The sequence below is a fragment of the Typha angustifolia genome, chromosome 3 (assembly GCF_048772165.1).
Source record: "Typha angustifolia cultivar Huaian chromosome 3, ASM4877216v1, whole genome shotgun sequence".
Lineage (NCBI taxonomy): Eukaryota > Viridiplantae > Streptophyta > Magnoliopsida > Poales > Typhaceae > Typha > Typha angustifolia.
The window spans coordinates 3,737,658-3,761,939 of NC_133241.1; the positions used below are offsets into that span (position 1 = coordinate 3,737,658).

Sequence of the window (24,282 nt, forward strand, 5' to 3'; positions counted from 1 at the left end):
ATATGTTAATAGGGTTATTTAGTATAATTTATTTAGTGATGGATTATTTGAGTATAGGGTTGTATCTATGCGTGATGGGCCCCACCGAACCTATCGTGTGCGTCGTGTGGGCACGTGAGAGTGCACATGCCCATACCGGGCGGGGACGTTATAATTCACGTGGTATGAGAGCCTTGGTTTTAAGGATAATCTAGCAAATCATCAAGTACACTAGTTGTCGATTTTGTTTAGGATTGCGCTAGTAGTCTATCTTGATGAACTTGATATTAGTTGGTTGAGATAGAGGTCTATTTGTGATGTTGAAATTAGCATATGATAGGGTACAACTATCATTGATATATCCTTAGCGTATGGTAGAGTATAATTTTTTTTCTGAGATACCCTTAACTTATGGTAAGGTATGATTTATCTCTAGAGATACTTTTAGTATATGACAAGATATGCTGTGAGCTTGTGGCATGATGTGTATTGAGTTTGGAGCCGGTCCAGCATAATAGATGATATTCAAAGTTGAGACATATGATTATGATAGTGAGAAATCTGTGGATTGTATCTGGTTCTAACAGATAAGATTATGTAGTGGTTGGCATGCATCATGTATCATCATTAATGTGACTAGTATCACTAAATCATAATCGTTATACATCATATGTTATTATATTCCGTGATGTTATATTATAATTTTATCATGAGATATATTTTTGGTTGAGGATATAATATGCTCATTCATGTGATAATCTTGATTTCATTTATATATATGTTATCGAGGATACATATAAACATGCTCATACATAGCATCATATTTTTTTCTGATTCATATTATTCAGTATATGATTTACTCTCTATTTCGCATCACTGATTTAGGGTAAGGCCTATTCACTGAGCCTTTAGCTCATGACTCTCTTTCTGTCTTTTCTAACCCCCAAGATATTAGGGTACGTGGTAGCGACTTCAGATATCCTAAGGAGAGCGATGATGAGGTGAGCTATAAATGTAAGACGGTATAGATGATAGTTTATATAGAAATTGAGTTGTATAATTATTTGATATTTGTACTCCATAAACGATGTTTTGTATAATACAAGTTGATTATATTATACTCATGTGTCAGTGGTTATAAATTATATCTTGATGGTTTCTCGTAGCTTGTGTGGACCTTACTAGATTATGTAGTTGTTTAGTATGGTTGTTGTGAATATTAATATAAATTTGTTAACAGGTTTCACTTGATGATGTCATGATTTATTTTGCGGTCTAGTGTATATTATTGTGGACTTGGATATTCATATGTTAATAGGGTTAATTGGATTAATAGTATAATTTATTTAGTGATGGATTATTTGAGTATAGGGTTGTATCTATGCGTAACGGGCCCCACCCAACCTATCGCATGCACCGTGTGGGCACGTGAGAGTGCACGTGCCCATACCGGGCGAGGACGTTATAATTCAGGTGGTATCAGAGCCTAGATTTTAAGGATAATCTAGCAAACCATCAAGTACACTAGTTGTCGATTTTGTTTAGGATTGCGCTAGTAGTCGATCTTGATGAATTTGATATTAGTTGGTTGTGATAGAGGTCTATGTTGTGATGTTGAAATTATTAAGTTTAGACACTTGACGATATTGATAGAAATAATTTAGGATGTTGGTTTATTGAGAATTTATCTAAGTGACTCATAAATAGGAAGAAATATTACTAAATCATGCATTGATGTTATTGATGTCGAGGTGTCATAGTTTGTGGAGTATAATATTGGAGATGTATACATGTTCATATGATGTGATAGAGTGTAGAAATTCGTAAACATGTGAAGATATTTATTTTATGTAGAAAGATTACTATTAGTGTATTTGAGGTTATTCTGAACAGATATTGCATATTATGGATTTTTGATTCTTTTATAGATACACTTGGGATTAGGAGATGATGTAAAAATGTATATATACAGGGAGACTATCTTCATTCTTTATTAAGGTTATAATTATTGATTATAGATAGATGATTAATATGTTTTCTAGGTAAGAATAAGATTTATGATGATTCTATGTGGTGAAAAGATATGAGGTGATATGATAGATGACTATGGATTGTAAATATAAAAGAATTTTTAAAAATTGGTGTGATCAATTGTTATTGCAAGATACTGGTAAGTTTTGATTGTACTAACAAATATGTGGTTTAATAGGATACGTTTGTCCAATAATATTGCTAGAGGATTAACGTTTTTTTAAATCTTAACTTGATGATCACCAAAGTAATGAGCATAGGAAATATGGCATGGATATAAGCTTTGGATTAAGAATGATTTCTATAGTTGAGACGATGTATGTATTTCTGGATGACATAACAGTAGATTTAGCTTAGAAGTTGCTAATTATGTGAATTTTATTAGATGGAAAGAATGATAATGAAATAAATTATATAGAGTGATGATAATTGCTAAGTTGATAGCCTCATAACATATCTTGTATGACAGTGAAAATATATTTTGATTATTAGTTTAGTTTTGAACATTGATTTATAGGATAAGAATATTATAGCATGAAGATCGTGTATTTTGGGTGAAGAATTGTAATTACAAATATACAGATTTATTTTATTATGATTATTAGGTGATATTAATGATGTTATAGAAAGATTTTGATGATGCTATAAGATTAAATTGTTCAATATATATGGTGGAATTTGTATAGAGGAAGTGGTAGATATTAAGTTGAGACTCTTGAAGAAATATAAGGTTTAAGTGCTTTAATTAGAAATGAGATATGTTGGTTTCTAATCATAGATGTTAAATTGGGATATTATGTGCTTTGACATGTTAGTTATTTTGAAGATACTAATTGGAGAGATAACTTGATAGAGTTATTCATAGAACCTATAGATATGATTATTTATTATGACTGATAGATGATTTGGATGCTGAACTAATTGTTTCATAGGACGGCAATGAAAGGAATACGAAGGACTATGATATTTTACATACGGTATATCGATGGATGTTTATTATACTGTTAGATAATAAACATATAATGATGTATAGAATGTGATTATATTAGCATTTATATAACCGTTGGCTTACATGTTAAATTATTACTAGAGTTACTGAGCGAGCCTTTTAGAATAATGAGATTGATCTTGATAATTGTAATGACTTATATGTTTTGCATCTGAATCTTAAGGTAAAGATATCTGATTGAGTGATAATGATTATAGGATTCATAATTCCACTATAATTGTAAAATTTTGATTTCTAATGAATTGCAAGGTTAAGAATGGGAATTGATTTAAAATAAGAGAAGATATATTATAAAGGTTGGATAGTTGTATTTTTGGGTGTCTTATTATTTATATGAATTAATTGGTTTTAGATGCTTCATTGACAGATTGTATGGAATGAACAACTCGGGAGATTGATCTTAATAGCTTATTAGTTCATGGATGGTACTTTTGTGGATTTATCTAAATTATATGTATGTATTTTTAAATATCAAGTATGATGGATTAGTAAATAGTTGTGTGGCAATGGATTAATATTATGAATTGAGTATTATATCTGTCGAAATATTGAAAAGATTATTGGACTACTTAGTAGAACTCAGTAGATAGTCTTTGGATCTGAATACTGTTATCATTAAGTGATATTTTGGTGCATATGCTAGTAGTGATAGAAAATTAAATAGATAATGATTAAACTGGAATTATATGAATCGAGGAATAAATAGTTTGGATACAGAAAATGATTGATGGAAAAATCATTGTAAATTTTATCATGTATGTTTCTTGAGGTAGATTGAATTTAACTATTCAGATATTGCAAATTAAGAAGAAAGATAATGTGGAGAATCAGAAGGCTGTATAAATTTATTTGATGTTGTATTATGATTAACATTAACAGGTTGGATCAAATGTGTTGTATTTTATTTTGAAGAGTGTATTATGAATACAAGTGATATTGTAGTCTTATATAGATAGGTGTGATCTCTTATATTGATTTATTTACTAGTTGGTATAATGGTTTAAACTTATAAGCAGTACACTTTTAAATAAGAGAGTTTGTACCATTGCCTAAATTCTATGATGATATCAATTGATGGTAAGCATGTTTAGGTTAGCGGCATAAATTATCTAGAAAGAGAAACATGAGTTAAATATTTCAGATGTTCTTGAAATACTATGTATTTACTGTTCTATCCAATATAAGGGATAATAGTGATGGATGATTGTTTAAGCACATTTAGGTATTAGAGTAGACATTTAGTAGATTGAAGATAATCTACTTAAATACGTTGTATTTTATTGTCATATGTGATCATGGCATTACGTTGTTATTATGATTGTAGTTAGCAGAAAAAGTAATACATTTGGACATGTTGAGGCATTTTGGAGTAGAATATGATACAACTAATAAATGTCAACACTTTTTATCTTGTAGAATCAGTGTATGTTCTTTCTTGCAGACTAGTGATATTATCGATGTCTATGGATATAATATGATTACCTAACTAACCTAGATCTAAAAAAAAATTTTATGAGAGTTATTTGTGGTTATGTAATGTTACGAGTTAATGAATAAGTTAGTAACGAAGTATGAGTTATGGATCTGAAAAGTTAGATTAGACAATTATCGATTTGAATAGAAGGTGGTGGAACTAGGCATGTTGATTTTCTTCTCCTCCTTTTCCTCTCTCTTCCTCCTCTCTCCCTCTCTCTCTCTCTCCCTTTCTCTTTCTTGCCCATGGGCTTCGGCTTGTCGGAGCTGAGCCGCCGACGAGAGGCCGACCACTGGCTGGCCACTAGTGGCCGATGCCCTCCCTACGGGCGCCAGTCCTCCTCCACCCTTCCTTTCCTTTCTTCTTCTCTTCTCTTCTTATTCTTTCTTTTTTCTTATTTCTTCTTTCTTCTTTCTTCTTTCTTCTTTCTTCTTCTTCCATTCTTTTCTTCTTCCTTAGTTCCTCTTTCATGACTGCTATAGTGATGGGCTCGGCCCATCACTTTAGCAGATAGTGTTGGGAATGAGCCTAGCAGTGTAGCAAAGATTTCTTTTCTTCTCCTTTTGGTTAATTATTTAATTTATTTTCTAATGTTAAAGTAAATTAGTTTATTTAGATAATTAATTATATTGATAGTTTACACTCACTAGTATAATTATTAGCTAAGTATTTTTAGTATAATAATTTATTAACTATAATTATAATATTTGCATATAAATTTTATTTATGATTTAATTATTATTTATTAGATTAATTCATGTAGCCTTATTAATAATAATCTTATATTATATTTCTATTTTATATAACTATTTTTAGCATCTTATTATTGTCTACTACTTTGTATAAAATGAAATACTAAGCTTGCATATTATTTTTGTATAATTGGATAATGACTATTTTACATATCATTTATGATTAATTAGATAAGAGTAAGCATTGCAAAATAATTAGTAATAAGATTATATTTATAACTTTATTTTTATAAATCTTATATATGGTTGTTGTCAGTTATTTGCAAAAGGAGATAAATTACTATATACCTATTACTTATTCTATAATTAGCAAACTAGGATTTTTATTAAATAAATATAAATTATGGTAAAGCATATTAATATTATCAAAATTAAATTTATCCTATGAATCTCATTAATTTTAGACATAATAAACTATCATATTTTACTCGAATAGATTACAACCGGATAAACGACTAACTTTATGTTACCTTATGTGAGACCCTGTGGATCCTGTTAGCGATAAATTGACTCTCGATTGACGGATATGAGGGATATGTGGTGTTGTTTTCTAATTAGATGTGAGTATTCTTATCCCTTAGACGTCTTTCTCAAATTTGGTTATATTATATATTATGTACATGTATATTTTGGCCTCCAGCATGATTATATGACTTTATCTAGAGATGATTACAATTGAGCATATTTTACCATGCATATAATTAGGGTGATCTTGGATATGAGTATTATGATGATATATAAGAGATGACTAGAGATGACTATACTGTTATAATTTTATGTTCATATGATCTGTAGCAGGAGTATGTATGTGTAAGATACATGGTTGGAGTCTGCATCGCACCATCTTTTTCTTGGCTTCTTTACTACCTAAATTCCTAAGTTCCATGATCTATTGTAGTATTAGATATATGCATATGATCTATCGTATATTAGAAAATCATGAAAATACTTGTGTATGTGATATGATGATTGGAACGATATCTGATCCGGACTAGTACGGGATATACTCTTAGCATATGGTAGAGTATGGTGATGGCTGATGGTTGTACTCTTAGCGTATGATAGGGTACAACTATCATTGATATACTCTTAGCGTATAGCAGGGTATGATTTTCTTCTGAGATACCCTTAGCATTCGGTAGAATATGATTTATCTCTAGAGATACTCTTAGCACGTATGACAGGGTATGCTCTGAGCTTATGGCATGATGTGTATCGAGTTTGGGGCCGAGTACCATAGTCAAGCATGGTGAATGATATTCAAAGTTGAGACAGATGATTGTGATAATGAGAGATATGGATTGTATCTCCCTTTGACATATAAGATTATGTAGTGGTTGGCATGCATCATGCATCATCATTGATGTGACTAGTATCACTAGATCATGATTGTTATACATCATATGTTGTTATATTCGATGATATTATATTATAATTTCATCATGAGATATATTTTTGGTTGAGGATATATTATGCTCATTCATGTGATAATCTTGATTTCATTTATAATACATGTCATAGAGGATACATATATACATACTCATACATGGCATTATACTTTTTTCTAATTCATATTATCTAGTACATGATTTACTCACCGTTTGACATCACTGATTCAGAGTAAGGTATATTCACTGAGCCTTTAGCTCATGACCCTCTTTATTTCTTTTGTAACCCTTAGATATTAGGGTACATGGTAGCGATTTGAGATATCCTAAGGAGAGTGATGATGAGGTGAGCTATAGGTACGAGACGATATAGATGATAGTTTATATAGAAATTGAGTTGTATAATTATTTGATATTTGTACTCCATTGTATTAGACGATGTTTTGTATAATGCAAGTCAGATTATATTATACTTGTGTGTTAGTGATTATAAGTTGTATCTTGATGGTTTATTGTGGCCTATGTGGGCCTTGTCTGATTATGTAGCTGTCTAGTATGGTTGTTGTGGATATTGATATGAATTTGTTAACAGGTTTAACTTGATGATGACATGATTTAGTTTGCGGTCTAGTGTATATTATTGTGGACTTGGATATTCATATGTTAATATGGTTATTTGGGTTAATAGTATAATTTATTTGGTGATGAATTATTTGAGCATAGGGGTGTATATGCGTGACGGGCTTCGCCCGACCTGTCACGTGCGCCTTGTGGGAACGTGAGCATGCATGTGCCCATCCATGTCGGGCGGGGGAGTTACAATATATGACAGATATGACTGCATTATGATCAATTTGAAAGTTGAACTAATTGCTTCATATGATGGTAATGAAAGGAATATGGAGGACTATGATCTTTCAAATATAGTGTATCGATGGATATTTATTATACTTCTAGATGATAAACAAATAATGATGTATAGAAAATGATTATATTAGTATTTATATAGCCTTTGACTTATATGTTATATTATTACTAGAAGTTATTGAGTGAGCCTTTTGGAATGATGAGATTGATCTTGATAATTGTAATGACTTATAGGTTTGCATTTGAGTCTTAAGGTAAAAGTATTTGATTGAGAGATAATAATTATAGGATTAATAATTCCATTATAATTGTGAAATTTTAATTTCTAATGAATTGCAAGGTTAAGGATGTGAGTTGATCTAAAGTAAAGAAGATATATTATAAAGGTTGGATAGTTAATACTTTTGAACGTCTTATTATTTTTATGATTTAATTGGTTTCAGATGCTTTATTGACGGATCGTAATAGCATGAATAATTTGGGAGATTGATTATAGTAGCTTTATAGTTCATGGATAGAACTTTTGCAGATGTATCTAAATTATTTTTATATATTGTTAATGATCAAGTATGATGGATTAGTGATTTATTAGAACTTTCTTAGTTATATGATGCCATTGAGTATATGTTAGTAGTTGCGTAAAAATAGATTGATATGATGAGCTGTGTGATACTGTCAATTTATTTATGAGACTGTTGGAATATTTGGTGAAACTCAGTATATAGTCATTGAATCTAAACATCATTATCGCAAAGTGATATTTTGGTAGATATACTAGTAGTAATAGTGATTGAGTTGATCATGATTGGATTAGAGCTATATGAATCAGTGAATAGATAGTATGGATATAGAAAATAATTGATAGAAGGATCACTATAAATTTTTAACATGTATGTTGCTTGAGGTAGTCTAGATTTAATCATCCAAATATTGTAGGTTAAAAAGGAAGCTCATGTAGGGAATCAGAAGGTTGTATAAATTTTATTTGATGTTATAATATGATTAATATTAATAGGCTAGATCAAATGTGCTATATATTATTTTGAAGAATGTATTATGAGTAGTAGTTTTATATGGATAGGTGTGATCTCTTATATTGATTTATTTAGTAATTTGTATAATGATTTAAAAATATGAGCAGTGCATTTCTAAATAAGAGAGTTTGTACTATTGCCTAAGTTTTAAGAGGATATCGGATGATTGTGTGTATGTTTAGATTAGTGACATAATTTGTATAGAAAGAGAAATATGAGTTTAAGTATTTTGGATGTTCTTGAAATTAATTGTATTTATCGTTTTACCCAGTATTAGTGATAGTATTCAGGGATAATAGTTTAAGCACGTTTGGTATCAGAGTATACATTCTATAGATCTTAGAGATAATTTACTTAAATAAGTTGTATTGTTTTATCATAGGAAATGATGTCATTTCACTATTATATGACTACAATTAGCAAAAAAAGTGATAGATTTAGACAGGTTGAGGTATTTTGGAGTAGAACATGATACGATTAATAGATAGCACTTTCTATATTTTAGAATCAGTGTACGTTCTTTCTTGCAAACTAGTGGTATTATTAATATTTATGGATATAGTATGATTATCTAACTGACCTAGATCTGGAAATTTATTTTTATGAGAGTTACTTGTGGTTGTGTAATGTTAAAAGTAAATGAGTAAATTAGTAAGCAAAGTATGAGTTATGAATATGAAAAAGTGAGATTAAACCATTGTTGATTTGATTAGAAGGTAGTGGAACTAGAAGTTTTTATAAAGGGGGAAGGAAAATGTAATAACCTATCTTTAGAAAAAAAAAAGTAAATTAAATTATTGCGTGGCACAACGTGGCCGGCCTCGTGCCATGTAGTGGCAGGTAGGCCCCGTCGCCACCGCAGTCGCTGCCAAGCCCCCTCCACCGCAGTCTTCTTCTTCTTCTTCCTTTCTTTCTTTTCTTCCTCCTCTCGGTTCATCCTCCTCCTCTTGCTACGAACCCAACATTGTAGCTAAATTAGTTTATTTAGATAATTAATTATTTTGATAATTTACACTCACTTATATAATTTTATCTAAGTATTTTTAGTCTAATAATTTATTAATTATAATTATAAAATATTGCCTATAAATTTATTTATGGTTTTGTTGTTATTTATTAGATTAATACTTGTAGCTGTATTAATAATAATCTTATATTTATATTTATATTTTATATAACTATTTTTAGCATCTTATTATTGTGTAGTACTTTGTATAAAATGAAATACTAAACTTGCATATTATTTTTTTATAATAGGATAGTGGCTACTTTTCATATAATTTATGATTAATTAAATAAGAGTAAGTATCACAATATAATTATTAACAAGATTATATTTATAACTATATTTTTATAAATCATATATGGTTGTCATTTGTTATATATAAAAAGAGATAAATTACTATATTCCGTACTCTATAATTAGCAAACTAGGATTCTTATTAATAAATATAAATTATCGTATTAGCATATTAATATTATCACAATTAAATTTATTCTATGAATGTAATTAATTTTCAAACCTAATAAATTATCATATTTTTACTCGAATGGATTATGACCAGATAAACGGCTAACTTCACACTACTTAAATATTTTTAGACTCTGAACCCCCTTATTTGAGACCCTAGGGATCTTATTAGCGATGAGTGTCGGTTGATCGATGGACGTGAGAGAAACGTTTGTTGGGTCTTTTGATCAGATGGTGAGTAGTCTTGTACCATAGACGCCTTTCTCAAATTAGGATATATTATATAATTATGTATATGCATGTTTTGGCCTCCAGCATGATTATATGACTTTATCTAGAGATGATTTCATATGAGCATATTTTATCATGCATTTGATTAGACTGATTTAGGTTATGAGTATATTGGTGAAATATAGAGATGATTAGAGATGACTATAATGTTATGAGTATCGGATCGGTGTGGTCCCACCACTGGTCCTTCTTGAGACACCGATCTTCGTCGAGGAGATGACGAAGCCGATCAGTTCATGACATATTCCTTTAAAGCATTATGATCATTCTGCATTGCGTCCACTCTATGCAGCAATGTTTGGAATATTCCCCTAAGTTTATCCACCAAGCCCATGTTCACACCCATGGACGTTGGCTGACTTAGTCCTGCCGTGGTCGCTCCAAAGGAATCGGCCTCACGGTTAGGGTTATCGTGGATTAAGTCTTCTCTTGTTGGTGTGTTCTCCATTGATCTCTTTGTTGATATCATCTTCCTTGTTTCCACTATTAATGAAGGTATGAGGTTCGTCTGGCTCTAATACCAATGATAGGCTACGGAACAATTCCTTTAAGATCTGAATTTATTATAGGAAGCAGTCCACGCAACCGAGGAAAAATATTCACCAACTATTCTCCCATGGTTATAAAATTACGAAACTAAATGGAATCGATCCGTAACTTGTTAATCTATGTTTTTTGTATTTACGCCCTTCATAGATTCTAATGGCAACTAAGGCAAAAATATGATATAGTGCGGATGATGGTGGTGGTGACGGGTAGTGGATGTTAGGGTTATGGATGATAATGGAGATGAGAGTGGATGGTTGATGTTGTTTAAGGGATAAAGACGAAGGAAAAGAAGTGGTCGAGATCCCAAGGAAGAGGGAGAACTCAACAGACGAGAGAGATTAGAAGTTAGGAGACACCTTACCAACAATAGAGCTGGTAGGTTGGTGAAGATAGAGGAGAGAGATTAGGGTAGAGAGAAGATAGAGAAGTAAGAAACCAATAATTCAATAGCATTATGATTTTGGCTGCCATCCACACCTTTATAGAGGCTAGCCAATAAGCCAAAATAATAATTATTAACCCTAATTCTAGTGGACTCCTGCCGATTGCGTTTGAACGCGCTCGATCACGTTCGAACGCACAAAAGGCGTTATCTATTTTTGCAAACTTGATGCAGGCATTCAAACGCGACCCTCCCGCGTTCGAATGCGACCTGCAAAAAATTATTTTAATAAAAATAAATGCTAATGCAATAACAAAAAATTTACAATTAATTTTCTTAAATGATAAAAATATCCTTATGCTTCTTCTTCTTCCTCCCTATGGGGATCATACAAGAAATACAACTAACAAACTTCTATAGAGGACCACATATGAAATACAATTAATAAACTATTTTACTATATATGGACTATAGAGATAACATATATAAATATTTAATTACTCTATAGGGATCATAAAAGAAATACAATTAATAAAATGATCATATACGACCAAATGCTCTACAACTTGACAGCAGAAAACATGTCATCCTTAAATGTAGTATGTAGGGACCATATAAGAAACATGATAGTAGGAAAGATGTTTTACAACATTACTTTTCCCAAATCTAATGGAAGATCTAGCGAGGAAGACAATAAACCCTCTTATTACTAACCTTCAACTCTGTGAAAAAATACGACTAGCCGGAGACTTAGCCGGGAGAGAGAGCATCACCAACTTTAGTGGAGAGTGGCCAACTAGACAACCGGTAAGAATATAGCACAACCTACTACGACTGAGAAGAGCAGCCGGAGATCCACCATCAACAATGATCGCATTGAGGGTTTTCTAAAATCTGAGATAGATTTGGGTATTCGTTGGGTTGAGGTTAGTTAGGTTAAGTTAGGTTAGGTTAGGTTAGGCTTTGTTAGGTTGGGTTGGGTTTGGGTTAAATTGTATATATGTTGGGTAACTTAGACGAAAGTATTTTGGTAATCATATTAGTGTAGTTAACTTAACCATGGGTTTGGTTAAGTTAAGCTAACAGAACTAACAACATGGTGTTTTCTGCAAATATTAATTGAATCATAGGGCTTGATCTATAAATAATAAAAATGTAGGATGTAAATATAAATTTAGCTAAAAGGCAGGGTGTTATATATAAATTTCTCTTGATTTTATACACTAGATCAATTATGTTGTCAGTCATGTTCATGTACAACTGTAAGACTATTATTCTAGTAAGCGGTTATCTGAAAATTTTATTATTTGAGAGCATATTGGTGTTTTGATGTTGTTGGTAGACAGATAGGCTTCTAAATTAGAGAAGTAGGAAATCAAGATTTGCAAATTATTGGATCTTTTGAAAACTAGCCGGAAGTGTATAATTTTCCCAAGATTTGCAAATTATTGGATCTTTTGAAAACTAGCCGGAAGTGTATAATTTAGTTTTACGAGGATAAGATGTATGATGTTTAGTTTTCGATGATACTGAGTAACTGTAGTTCTTGATGAAATCTAGTTGGTTTGTTACTCTGGGTCCTTAGATTTTGGCCCTACTAGATCTAGTTGTTTCCTTAGCAGAGTCCGAATGTAAATAGTTTAGCTATTGGTGCACTTTATTCCTCTATTAATAATTTGTTTCAATCAGTGATTTAAAATTGGTTAGTTGGTTAAATCTTTAACTCTAAATGTTAGCTTCTAAAATACTGATCTTGGAAAAAAAAATTTCAATCAAACCTGCTCAGTGGAGGTTTATCTTTTAATTTCGAGGACAAAATTTTCTATTTCGTTGGTATGTTGTAGCATCTTGTTAAAAGAAAATATGAGCATGCGTGCTCTTGCCTTCTTTTTTCCCTCCCTCTTCTTTTCTTTCTTTATTCTTTTCCTTCCCTCCCTCCCACAATTATTTTCCCTCATGCTTCTTGTCCAGCTAGAGTGTCGTTGAAGCATGCCACTGTTGCAAAATGGCTCGCCGATGAGTCTTTCTTAACCTGTGCAAGTTAATTTAATTATAGTTGTGTTATTAGCCTTCCCCCCCCTCTTTCTTTCTTGTTTGGTCTTGTCGATCAATTGGTCAGCCGGCGATTCATGGGCTATCCTCGCTTTTGGGAGAGGCCATACCAAGTGGCCTCTTCCTGTCAACTTCCGAGGGAGAATTCAACAATTGTCGGCTTCATCTCCTCCCCTCGTCTAGTCAAAATGTTTTCCTCTTTGCAAGACAAAGCTCCCGATGTCGTCCTTTGGTGCCCTCATTGTCGGGTTCGTCAAGTGACTCATCCCTTTGGTGACTAGCCTTGGTGTGAGGCTTGATCATTGTCAACTGTCTCGGCTAGCCGTGTGCCATCTCATGTGGATTGTGTTAATTGTGTGGGTGGGTTTGCTGCAATAGGTTGGGAGTGTTAGGGCAGGGACCGCCAGCGATCCTTCCCCTCATCATGGAGCCCTCCTTGTCAAGATGGTTCCTTGCTCTATCCCTAGCCGAGTCGCGAACAACCCAACCCAAGTGGGAGGTTTAGCCTAGCCCAAATTTGTGGGGTTAGCCTAGCCCAAGTGGCTTTATTGGATAGTTTGAGATTTAGACCCAAGCTTAGTGGGTCAAGTTGATGGTTTTTTGGTTGGTTGCAGCCCAGCTCATTTCTTTGGGCATTGGACTGACCTAGATAGATTAATTATTTTTCATTTGTTTTAATATACTTTTAATCCTTTATCTAATTATTTATGTCAACGAGAAATTTAATTAATTATTTTAGAGGGTCGCTTGCTATTCGTAATAATTATTGTAAATTAATTTTAAAATAGTTAGACTATGGCCTAAGAGTGCTGTTACTAATTGCTCTTAATAGGGATTTAGTTCTAGGTAGAGTTTAGTGTGGTTGATTTTAATATTGGTTAATTTAGTATTAGCAAAAGAGTCGGTAGTCTAAGTGTATTTGTATTAATTGTTCCTATTGAAGAATTTATAGAGATTAGTAGTGTAGGAAAATGGTATTAAGCAAGTTACCTTATTTAATGAAGCTTATTAATTAAATGTTGTCTATATGATCTATTGTAAATTGATAATAATGATTTGAACAATAATTTGAGATAATTGTTTTAATTATGTTTAATAACGTGTCACGCATCGGTACAGCTATGCCAACTCTACTTGATTAATAAATATAAAAAAATTTAGATAGATCTATCCAAGCCTATAGTGAATGTTAGTACGATTATTTAATTAATCGATGTTAGAAATGTGGTGATTATTTTTATTACTTCATTATCGAGGTGGATTCTGTACTATACGAGGAACATCCCATGGCACAATTATAGTTAGTTATCTAGGAAACGATGTTAGGCAAGTAAAACTTCTATAATCTAATAGTGTAGAGAATTCAATAACTTACTTTATGGCATCATCGCATTCATATCATGCATGTGCATACGTTTTTTTACTGTTATTAATGCACATCGTGAATGTTAATTTTATTTTGTTGTTCATATAATACATGTGTATACGTTTTCTTACTATTATCAATGCACATCGTGCATGTTTATTTTATTTTGCTATTTAGCAAGATTTCGCGTATCTTAATTTCTACGCATATCTATTAGGCATGATCATGTTTGGGACGTTATATATGATAATGATGTGTGTCTCATTATGCTTATTATATTGTATAATATTATGCCACTCACACACGTGTACAATCATAAAAGGGAGTAACTTCTACTTCTTGATAGTATTTGTCACCTCCCTAGCGATGGTTAAGGGCAATTATATTTATATATTAGACAGTCTATTGATCACACACAATCAAGCAATTGTTTCGCCAAGTGATAGGCAATTTATTGTCGGAGTTAAATCTTTCAGGGTATTTAAGTTAGAAAGCAAAATGTAAGATGAAGAAGACCTAGCGGTACTCGATGATATAAGGTAAGGGCATCTGTGAGTGACGACTCATGATTTTACACACGGTGGTGCAATGATATGGAGTCGAGAGCTCAAATGATTGTAATGTGCAATGGCCTTATGACCACATAACGTGGCTTAGAATGATACTAACTTGTGTGATGGCTTTATGATTGAGATCCTCAGTCTGTAGTGGTAGACAACCAATCATGCTATTCGTCGAGTGATCGGCTGGCGAGTTACTACTATGATTATCATCCCTTGTGAGTATTATGTGGTCGGTTGTTAGCATTGTTGTGGCCTACGAGCGTGGCTTAGCATGAGCTTAAGTTGAAGACTTAATAAGCTAAATGGATGTGTATATCTTGTTGTATAATGTTAACATGGTATATGAGCTGAGCTTAGTGTGAGCTCGAGTTTGAGGACTTGACTAACCAAAATTTTTGCATGTTATGTTGTAGATTACTAATGCATCTACGCATTAGATAAATATGATGAGTATGTTATGCTGATGCATTGATTTTAATCATGATATGTATATTCATATTTACCTAATATCGTATATTTATTTATACTACTTTTAGATTGTATAAGTAGAAACTTATTAGGCTTTATACTCACCACCTTTTGGTGGAAATACTTTTAGCTTGTAGATAAGCCCGAGTTCGTAGAAAAGTTGACGAAGATCTATTTCATTTTTTTTAATTATTTATTCTCATCTAAATTTAAGTCGATTGTTTATAGCCCATGCTTGGCATTTGCATTTGTTTCTGGATATGTATTTTAGGGTTTGTTACGTCTTTAGTATTTGGGCTTATTTTATTTATATAATTTATGGAAAGTTTGAGCTTTCCTTATATATATTGTGTTAAAACATTAACCAATAGATCACATGAAAATCACATGAGTTGTACCAATGCGAGGGGCACGTGTATTTGGTTTAGTGGTAGGTGTTACATCAAAACTCTATAGATTTTTCTCCCTTTTGTTTCTAATGTAATATTTAACCTTTGTCCCATCCTTATTCCCCCTAAAGAAAATAAAGAAATACTTCCATGCACTTTAATTTCTTAATAAGTTATTATTATAAATTAAAATATTAGGAAACTCAAATTTGATTAATTGAGAAAACTTTAGCTATGTTTTCTCCTTTTTCTATACCTAAAATATTTCTAATTAGATTATTCTAATAGATAATATAAAAGTATTTATATATTATTAGAGATATTTATCTCTTCTAATCAAAATATATATATATATATATATTAGAGTTATCCTATGTGCAGAACTCTCCATGCGAGATATAGCCAAAAGAGAATGAAAAATAGAAATAAAAAAATAATAATGTTGGAAGGCCTTGGAAGTAGAAGTTCAGAGTTGAGTTAAGAACTAGAGCTTCAAAATCTGATATTGAGGACTGACGGATTTGAGAAGGTAAATACTTGCGGTCAAACACGGGAACTAAGACCGTAACCGCGAAGAACTCTTCTCATTTCTTTCCTATCGAGCGAGAGAAAGGGAATTTTATATTTGGAGCCGTGCATTTCTTGATTCGTGCGTGGTATCCTTTTGGAGCCGTGCATTTCTTGGCGTCTTAATTTAACCATATCCATCGTACGTAGATGGATGATTATACGTCACAAAAAAGTTTAAATTATTCTTATTATAAATCTAAACGCCACATAAAAAGTTTCGGTGTCATCATAATCTTTGATGAATGTTTCCGGCCATTGTTGATGTCGTACATATCACCAGTCGCCAGACAAATTTGACTCATATATTGATAGGTTAGATGCTAAGCCATCTATCCCCGAATATATAATAATCACTAACACTGACTGTGAGAACCAAACATCATTTATTTAAAGGCTACCAATTTAAACCTATTCTTCTCTGTCTACTTATCCATTGAACTATTCTACATTTACAAATAAAGTGTAATTATCATTTTGCTCTTGAAATAATATTATTTTAATTAACTGTTATTTCTCCCTAATATTTGTGTCCATCTATTATATGATATTTTAGTTATTTGACATAAAATATTTTTTTTAATCCATTACTTTTTCATGTCAAGTGAAAGATAATAATGACACTAGTATTCTGATACAACTAGGTTGAATTGGATCTACTCACAGTATTGGGTTCATAGATGAGCTTATTTATCTAGTTTATATTTGCTCGAGAGAATAAAGCATTTTGCCAAAAGAGCATTCGAATGGCAAGGACCCCCGTTCGAATGCCTGCACGCGTTTGCAACAATAAATAACGGTAGTTGTGTGTTCAAACGTGATCGGGCATGTTTAAACGCATCGCGGCAAAACTTGTTGGTTTGTTAGAGTTTTAATTTGGTTGTTTGAGTCACAAGGGTGAGCCTCTATAAATATGTGAAGAAAACCCTAATTGGAGTTAATCTGATAATTGAAATGACATTATTGCCTTTATCTTCTTCTTCTTGCTCTAGTCATCGACGCCCTCTCCCATCTCCTTTTTTCCACCACCTAAGTCCTTAGTCGACTTCCTCTAATTTCTAATCCCCCTCTTTCTATAGCAACTTCTCCCCCCTTCACTCCGAAAGAATTAACCTAACACCTATCTAGCCATTGAAGGCTAACAAGCTAAGGTTCATTTGACCTTTGGCCACTGTTCGGCCAATATCTCAATATCTAGCCATCCAAACTCTATGATCTTGGATTCATTGGAAAGCTCTCTTTAAAGGCTGTCTATATCCAAAATTCAGTAAGATCCAATAGCTAGATCATCCGCAGTTACCTTAAAAAGTCACATTTTCAAACTAGTCCAGAACCGTTACACATCAGATCAAGCTAGTACATAACATATTCTAATTTATACTACACATCCAATTTTTATAAGTTGCAAAAGGTACTTTATTCAAAGTTAAAAATATAAAACTAACTACTCTAAATTGATCTAAACTTAAGTGGATAGTGTCCAATTATGTACAAGTCTACAGTATTTTTATATATAAGCCCTTTTAAATTTTGGATAAGAAAAATTGTCCTACAGGCAGCCAATTAGGGCTGTCAGGCTTGACGAGTAGCTCGGGCTCGGCTCGGGTGAAGCTCGAGTCCGGCTCGGCTCGGTCAGAGCTGAGCCGAGCCCGAGCCATCATAATAAGCTCAAAATTAATATCGAGTCGAGCCTGAGCTAGACTCGACTCGCTCAGGCTCGGCTCGATAGGCTCGATAGCCTGACTACACGTGGCATAAAGAAATATTGCCACATGTCTCTCATTAACCCATCCTTACACGTAACCCATTCAATATTCATCACCCTCACCTACCCCACCCTCACCTACCCCACTCTCATCCATCACTTCACCTTGACCATCAGGTCACCTTCCTTATCCTCAATTCTCTCACCCACCCCACCCTCACCTTCACCCTCACTCTCACCCTCACCCTCACCCTCACCCTCACCCTCACCCTCATCCACCCGATCACCACTCCTAACCTCACCCCACGCGCCGCCACCTCCTCCCTCCTCGTCAGCCTCCATCGGCAACGACGGCAACCACCACCATGGTGCCACGACTTCCTCTCCGTCGACCTCCTCCTCCTCCTCCTCTGTCAGCCTCCTCCTCATCCACTCCGTTAGCTTCCTCCTCCTCCTCCTCATCCACTCCATCGGCTTCCTCCTCCTCCTTCATTTACCATCTCCTCATCGTCGCCTCCTCCTCCATCCGCCTCCGACTCCTTCGGCAAGCCGCCATCCATGTCGCCACCGCCCACACTGCCACCGCCTCATCCTCTAATCAAGCCCGAGCATAGCTCGGGCTTAGTTAGGCTCAGCTCAAGCTCGGCTCGAGTTGAGCTGAGCCAAGCCGAGCCTGAGCCTGAGCCGGCTCACTCAGGCTCGGCTCGTTTACACCCCTACGGCCAATACAGCACCAACCGGGACCACAAAAATTCTACTTTGCCCCTAGGCCCTAGCACAACTATCAGCCAGGCATTTCCAATTATGTAGTCATTATTTCAGCAAACAGCTAGATGGGAAATAAATCAATAATACTGTCACATCGCTATTCCGATATATTCAATCTATGCCAGCTGGTAGAGAATCGAACTTAATTTGCAGAGCAGATCACTACAAGAATCAAGCAAGAAAGGATACTAAATAAATTCACAAATCGTACCTTAATTCTCCGACGTTCTTCTAAAAACTCCATGCTATCGTTACTCCCCTCGTTACTTCCCTCGTTAGAGAAGTAAGTCTCGGCGCGCCTCACCTCTACGTTATTCCTCTTGCAAAACGGGACCCACTTCTCTGCGAAGGAATAAGCCCTCTTCGTCGCGAACAGCGTGATCGGCGATCCGCCGTCGTCCGATATGTATACATGGAGCTTATCGGCAGGGTAATCGAGAGCCATCGCCGACAAGACCGTGTTCATCACGTCCACCGCCGGTTCCTTCTCTGGATCTGCTGTTACTATGAACACGTCTATGGGCGGGAGGCTGCCGTCCTCTGGTAGCCGTTCGGGGAAGACGGTGCGTGTGACCGGGCGCAACCGGAAGGGCTGGGCGAGGGTCCAGAGGAAAGCCAAGAGGAGGTCGGCGAGGAAGAGGAGGAGCCAAGAGAGAGTGGCGGGAGACCACGGGTGGAGATAGAGTAGATATTGGAGACGGGAAGCGCGGTAGTAGATGACGGCGAGCAGGGCCGATGAGTGGACCAGGATTTGGAGGCGGTTGATGGTAGCGATGGGCTGATCGACATGACTGATTTGGAGGGGTTGAGGGTTTTCATCTCCTCCCATTTTTGAGATTGTAATATGATCTAGATACATGTGTATTTATGTGCTTCTCTTGAATTATTGCAAGTATAGAGTAGAAAGTGGCTGCTTTGGATTAAAGAATCGGGCGCGTCTTTTACATTTTTGCCACGTTGTTGTTGACTTTTCCTCATAGTATTTCATAAATCGGCACAAACCAAAATCTTGTTGAATCGCGTAAAATTAAATATAACATATTGCGAAAATATAAAATTAAGTACAACTTATTGCAATAATATAAAATAATTAATATGTCATAATGAGATGGTAATAAGTGAGGCAACGTTCGGTTTGTGTATAAGAATTTTTAAAGATAATTTTATGTACTATTATTTAAATATAAATACAGTATGTTTATAATTTTACTTATATATTTTATTATTTAATTGTAAAATGTAAATGAAACTGTAATGATGATCTTGAATAAATTTATGTAAAATTTATGTTCGATTATTAACTTGTGAATGAGTGATCAATAAAACCATTTTAATGAAAAGATAATAATGCTTTTATAATAGATAGTAGAGAACAAAATACAATGTGTCCATGATCTGCCTTATTGATTTCATTTATATCTTGAACTTGAATTAGAGTAATGTGAACAACAGTCATCTCATATTTTCAATTTAGTATTAGTAAATCTAGTATTAGTTAAATAATGTTGTATGACGAACTCAGAAAGTGAGGAGAGCCAATTCTTCGGTTGATCATGGATTGAAATTTTTTTAGTGATAGTTCTAAAACTATAGGAAATGATTTTATAATTATATCCAAATATATATTCTTTGGATATATGAACAAATTCAGAAAGTAGACATATGTTGTACTCTTCATGACTTTATCATTGAGTTTTGAAACCATCAAGTGGCCTACCATCTTTCGTCAAGAAGTATGGAGCTCTTCTCATATCTTATAGGTTATAGCATGCAATCTAACAAGTCACGAAGCTATATAAATATTGATTTAAGACTAAACAGCCAATTTAATCATAAAAGTTGAAAGTTTTTGACATCATAAAAAGACTAAACATAAGATAACTTAGAGGTCAGAATTAATTAATTTTGTAACATCCTAAAAAAAAAAAAAAAAAAACCTGCATGCACGTTCTCTTACCTCTTCTTTCCTTTCTTTCTTTTTTTTTTTCTTCTTTTCCTTCTTTTCTTCTCTCCCTCCCCACAATTGTTTCCCCCTTTAGCTCCTCGCCGCGCGAGAGCGTCGTCAGAGCTTGCCGTCATCACGGAGATGCTCGCCAATGAGTCATCTCCTATCTTGTGAAGTTAATTTTCTTTAACTTAATCCCATGGTGTTTTTCCCTCCCTCCTTTCGGTCTCATCGATTGATTGGCCGTCGGCGACCTCGAATTGTCGCTACATCGGTCCTAGGAGCTTCACCATTATTGGGGCCCTTTGTGGGCTCTTCTCGCCTTTGGGAGATGCCAAACCAAGTGGCCTCTTCCCACAAGCTTTCGCGAGCGAATTTGGACAATGCTGGCACCTCCTCCCCCTGGCTGGTCAAAAAAATTTCTCTTCATGAGACAAAGCTTCTAGCATCGCCCTTTCATGCCCTCTTGGTTGGGCTTGTCACGTGACTCATCCCCTAGCTGCCAGCCTTACTATAGGGTTTAACCGTTGTCAACTGCCTTGACCAGCCATGCGCCACCTTATGTGGACTGTGTGCATTGCGTGGGTGTATTTAGTGCGATCAACTAGGAATGTCAATGGCGGGGACCACCGGTGTCCCCTCTCTCATCGTGGAGCCCTCCTCGCGAAGATGACTCCTTGCAATTCGGGTGCCATCCTTACTGTGGGTGTTGGTTGACGCATTAACCTCGGCTGCCAGTGGTGGTGCACACCGGCAACCACCTCCTTCCTTTTGATTGGTCTTCTATCGGGCGAGAGGAAGGAGGTGGTGGGATGGGGTGTTGTTGAGTTGGGCCGTCTAGCCCAACTTGGGCTTAGTTGGGTAACAGCAGCCCAACCCAAGTGTCGCAGTTTGGCCACAAGCAACTCAGCCCAAGTTTATGGTGGGTTTGGGCTACTAGTAGCCTAGCCTAAGTTTGTTATAGGTTTAGGCTGTTGGCATTTCAGCCCAAGTTTATCGTGAATTTGGGCTGCTAACAGCCCAGCCAAGTTTGTTGGTGGGTTAGGCTGCAGCCCAGCCTGTGAAACTTTTAGGCCTAGTTGCCTTAGGGCTTTGGGCCTAATCTTGGTGGGTTTTGTGTTCGGCTTTGAGCTGGCTCAAGCTAATTAGTTGCACCATAATTATTTTAATTATATTAGCCATTCTTATTCTATTATTCTTGTCATCATGAGCTTTAATATTAATTACCAATAAATAGTGGTTTAGTTAATTATAATAATTACTCTAAATAAGGATTTAGTTCTAAGTAGCGTTTAGCATGGTTTATTTTAATATTGGTTAAATTAATTTTAGTAGAGGAGTCGGTGGGTTCAGTGTATCTGTATTAATTGCTCTTATTAGAGAATTATTATAGATTAGTGTAGAAAAATAGTATTAAGCAAGTTGCATTATTTAACGAAACTTCTTAATTATATGTTATCTATGTGATATATACAAATTTTATAAAAATGATTTGGGTGATTATTTGAGGAAAAATATTTTTAATTATGTTTAATAACGCATTAGGCCTTCGTATAGCTATGCTAGCCCTACGTGGTTATTAAATGCAATGATTTCTTAAAAGGACCTACTCAAGCCTATGCGAACATCAGTAGGGTTATTTAATAAATAAGTGGTAGGTCTTTGTGCATGCTTTTTATTACTTTCTTTACGAGGTGGATTCCCTACCCTATGAGAATAATCCTGTGGCGTAGTTGCAACTAGTATCAAGAAAGCAATGTCTAGCAAGTGAAACTTCTATAACCTAGGAGCAGCGTAGGGAATGTAATAACTTACCTTATGACATCATCACATACATATTATGCATACACATACGTTTTCCTTACTATTATTATTGTACGTCGTGCATGTTAATTTTATTTTGCTGTTTGGTAAAAATTTTGCGTATCATAATTTCTATGCATATTTATCGGGCATGAGCATGTATATTAGCACGTAATACATGATAATGATGAGTGTTTAATTGTTTATTGTGCTATATAATGTCATGCCACTTGTACACGTGCACAATCATAAATGGGTAACTACTAGGCGGGGGATATTATTATACTTATATATTATGGCCCACGCTTTAGTTCTCAATCTATTGATCATAGACAATCAGGTAGCCATTTTGCCGGACGATGGGTGATTTACTATCAGTCGACGAGAGTCATATCCTTTTGAGTATTTAAAATAGAAAGAGAGAGAGGGAATGGTAGGATACTGTAGATCTAGCAGTACTTGATGACATAAGGTGAGGGCATTCATGAGTGACGACGGCTCATGATTCCTACACGAGGGTGTGATGATGTGGAGCGATGGCTCGGATGGTAGTATTGATTACGATACTAACCTATGTGATGGGCTTACGATTGAGGGAGGTCTTTAGTCTACGGTGGCGGACAATCAATCATGTTGTTTATGTTGTCATGCCCCTGTGCCCACACGGCACGCGCAGCGGCGCACATGACAGGATGGGCGGGGCCCATCATACATAACAACATCATCAAGTTAAACCTGTTAACATATCCATATCTAAATCTACACCAACCATACTAGGCAGCTACATAATTTGGTACGGTCCTCATAGGCCACGATAAACTATCAAAATAAAATTAAAACAACTAATATAGAAATACACTATAATTCGACATGTATTATATAAATCATCGTTTAATACAATGGAGTACAAATATCCAATAATAGTACAACTCAATTTTTATATAAATTATCATCCATACCGTCTTACATCTATAGCTCACCTCATTTTTGCTCTAAAATATCTTCTTAGTATATCTTAAGTCACTATGACATATTATACATCTAAGGGGTTAAAAAAGAAATAGAGTCATGAGCTAATGGCTCAGTGAATAGGCTTTACCCGAAATCAGCGATGCCAAACAAAGAGTAAATCATGTACTAGATAATATAAATCACATAGGAGCATCATGTTATAAATCAGTATATGAATGAGTCATCAATAATATGTAAGTATGATAGATCATGTCATAACAAATCAAGTATATAATTTTTGACAATGCATAAATAAATTCTCATGTCATACCATCATCATAACTTTTTCAAATATACTACATATGATGCATGCCGACCATGACCATACTATGATATTAAATGCAACCACATATGATGCATAATGACCACTCGAAAATTTGGTATGGTGCAAGATATGCTAGCACAATGCTCATCTTGA

The 24,282-nt window shown here is 34.5% G+C and overlaps 1 protein-coding gene across 2 annotated transcripts in view; it reads right to left on the reverse strand.

Moving 5' to 3' along the window:
• Positions 1-20,026, reverse strand: part of LOC140779401 (cellulose synthase-like protein G2) — a 41,098-nt gene extending 21,072 nt beyond the window's left edge. For both annotated transcript variants that reach the window (XM_073124452.1, XM_073124443.1), the window contains exon 1: positions 19,317-20,026. In XM_073124452.1, coding sequence (XP_072980553.1) covers positions 19,317-19,964 — 648 coding nt within the window. In that variant the 5' untranslated portion in view covers positions 19,965-20,026. The remainder of the gene's footprint in view (positions 1-19,316) is intronic.
• Positions 20,027-24,282: the final 4,256 nt, after the last annotated feature.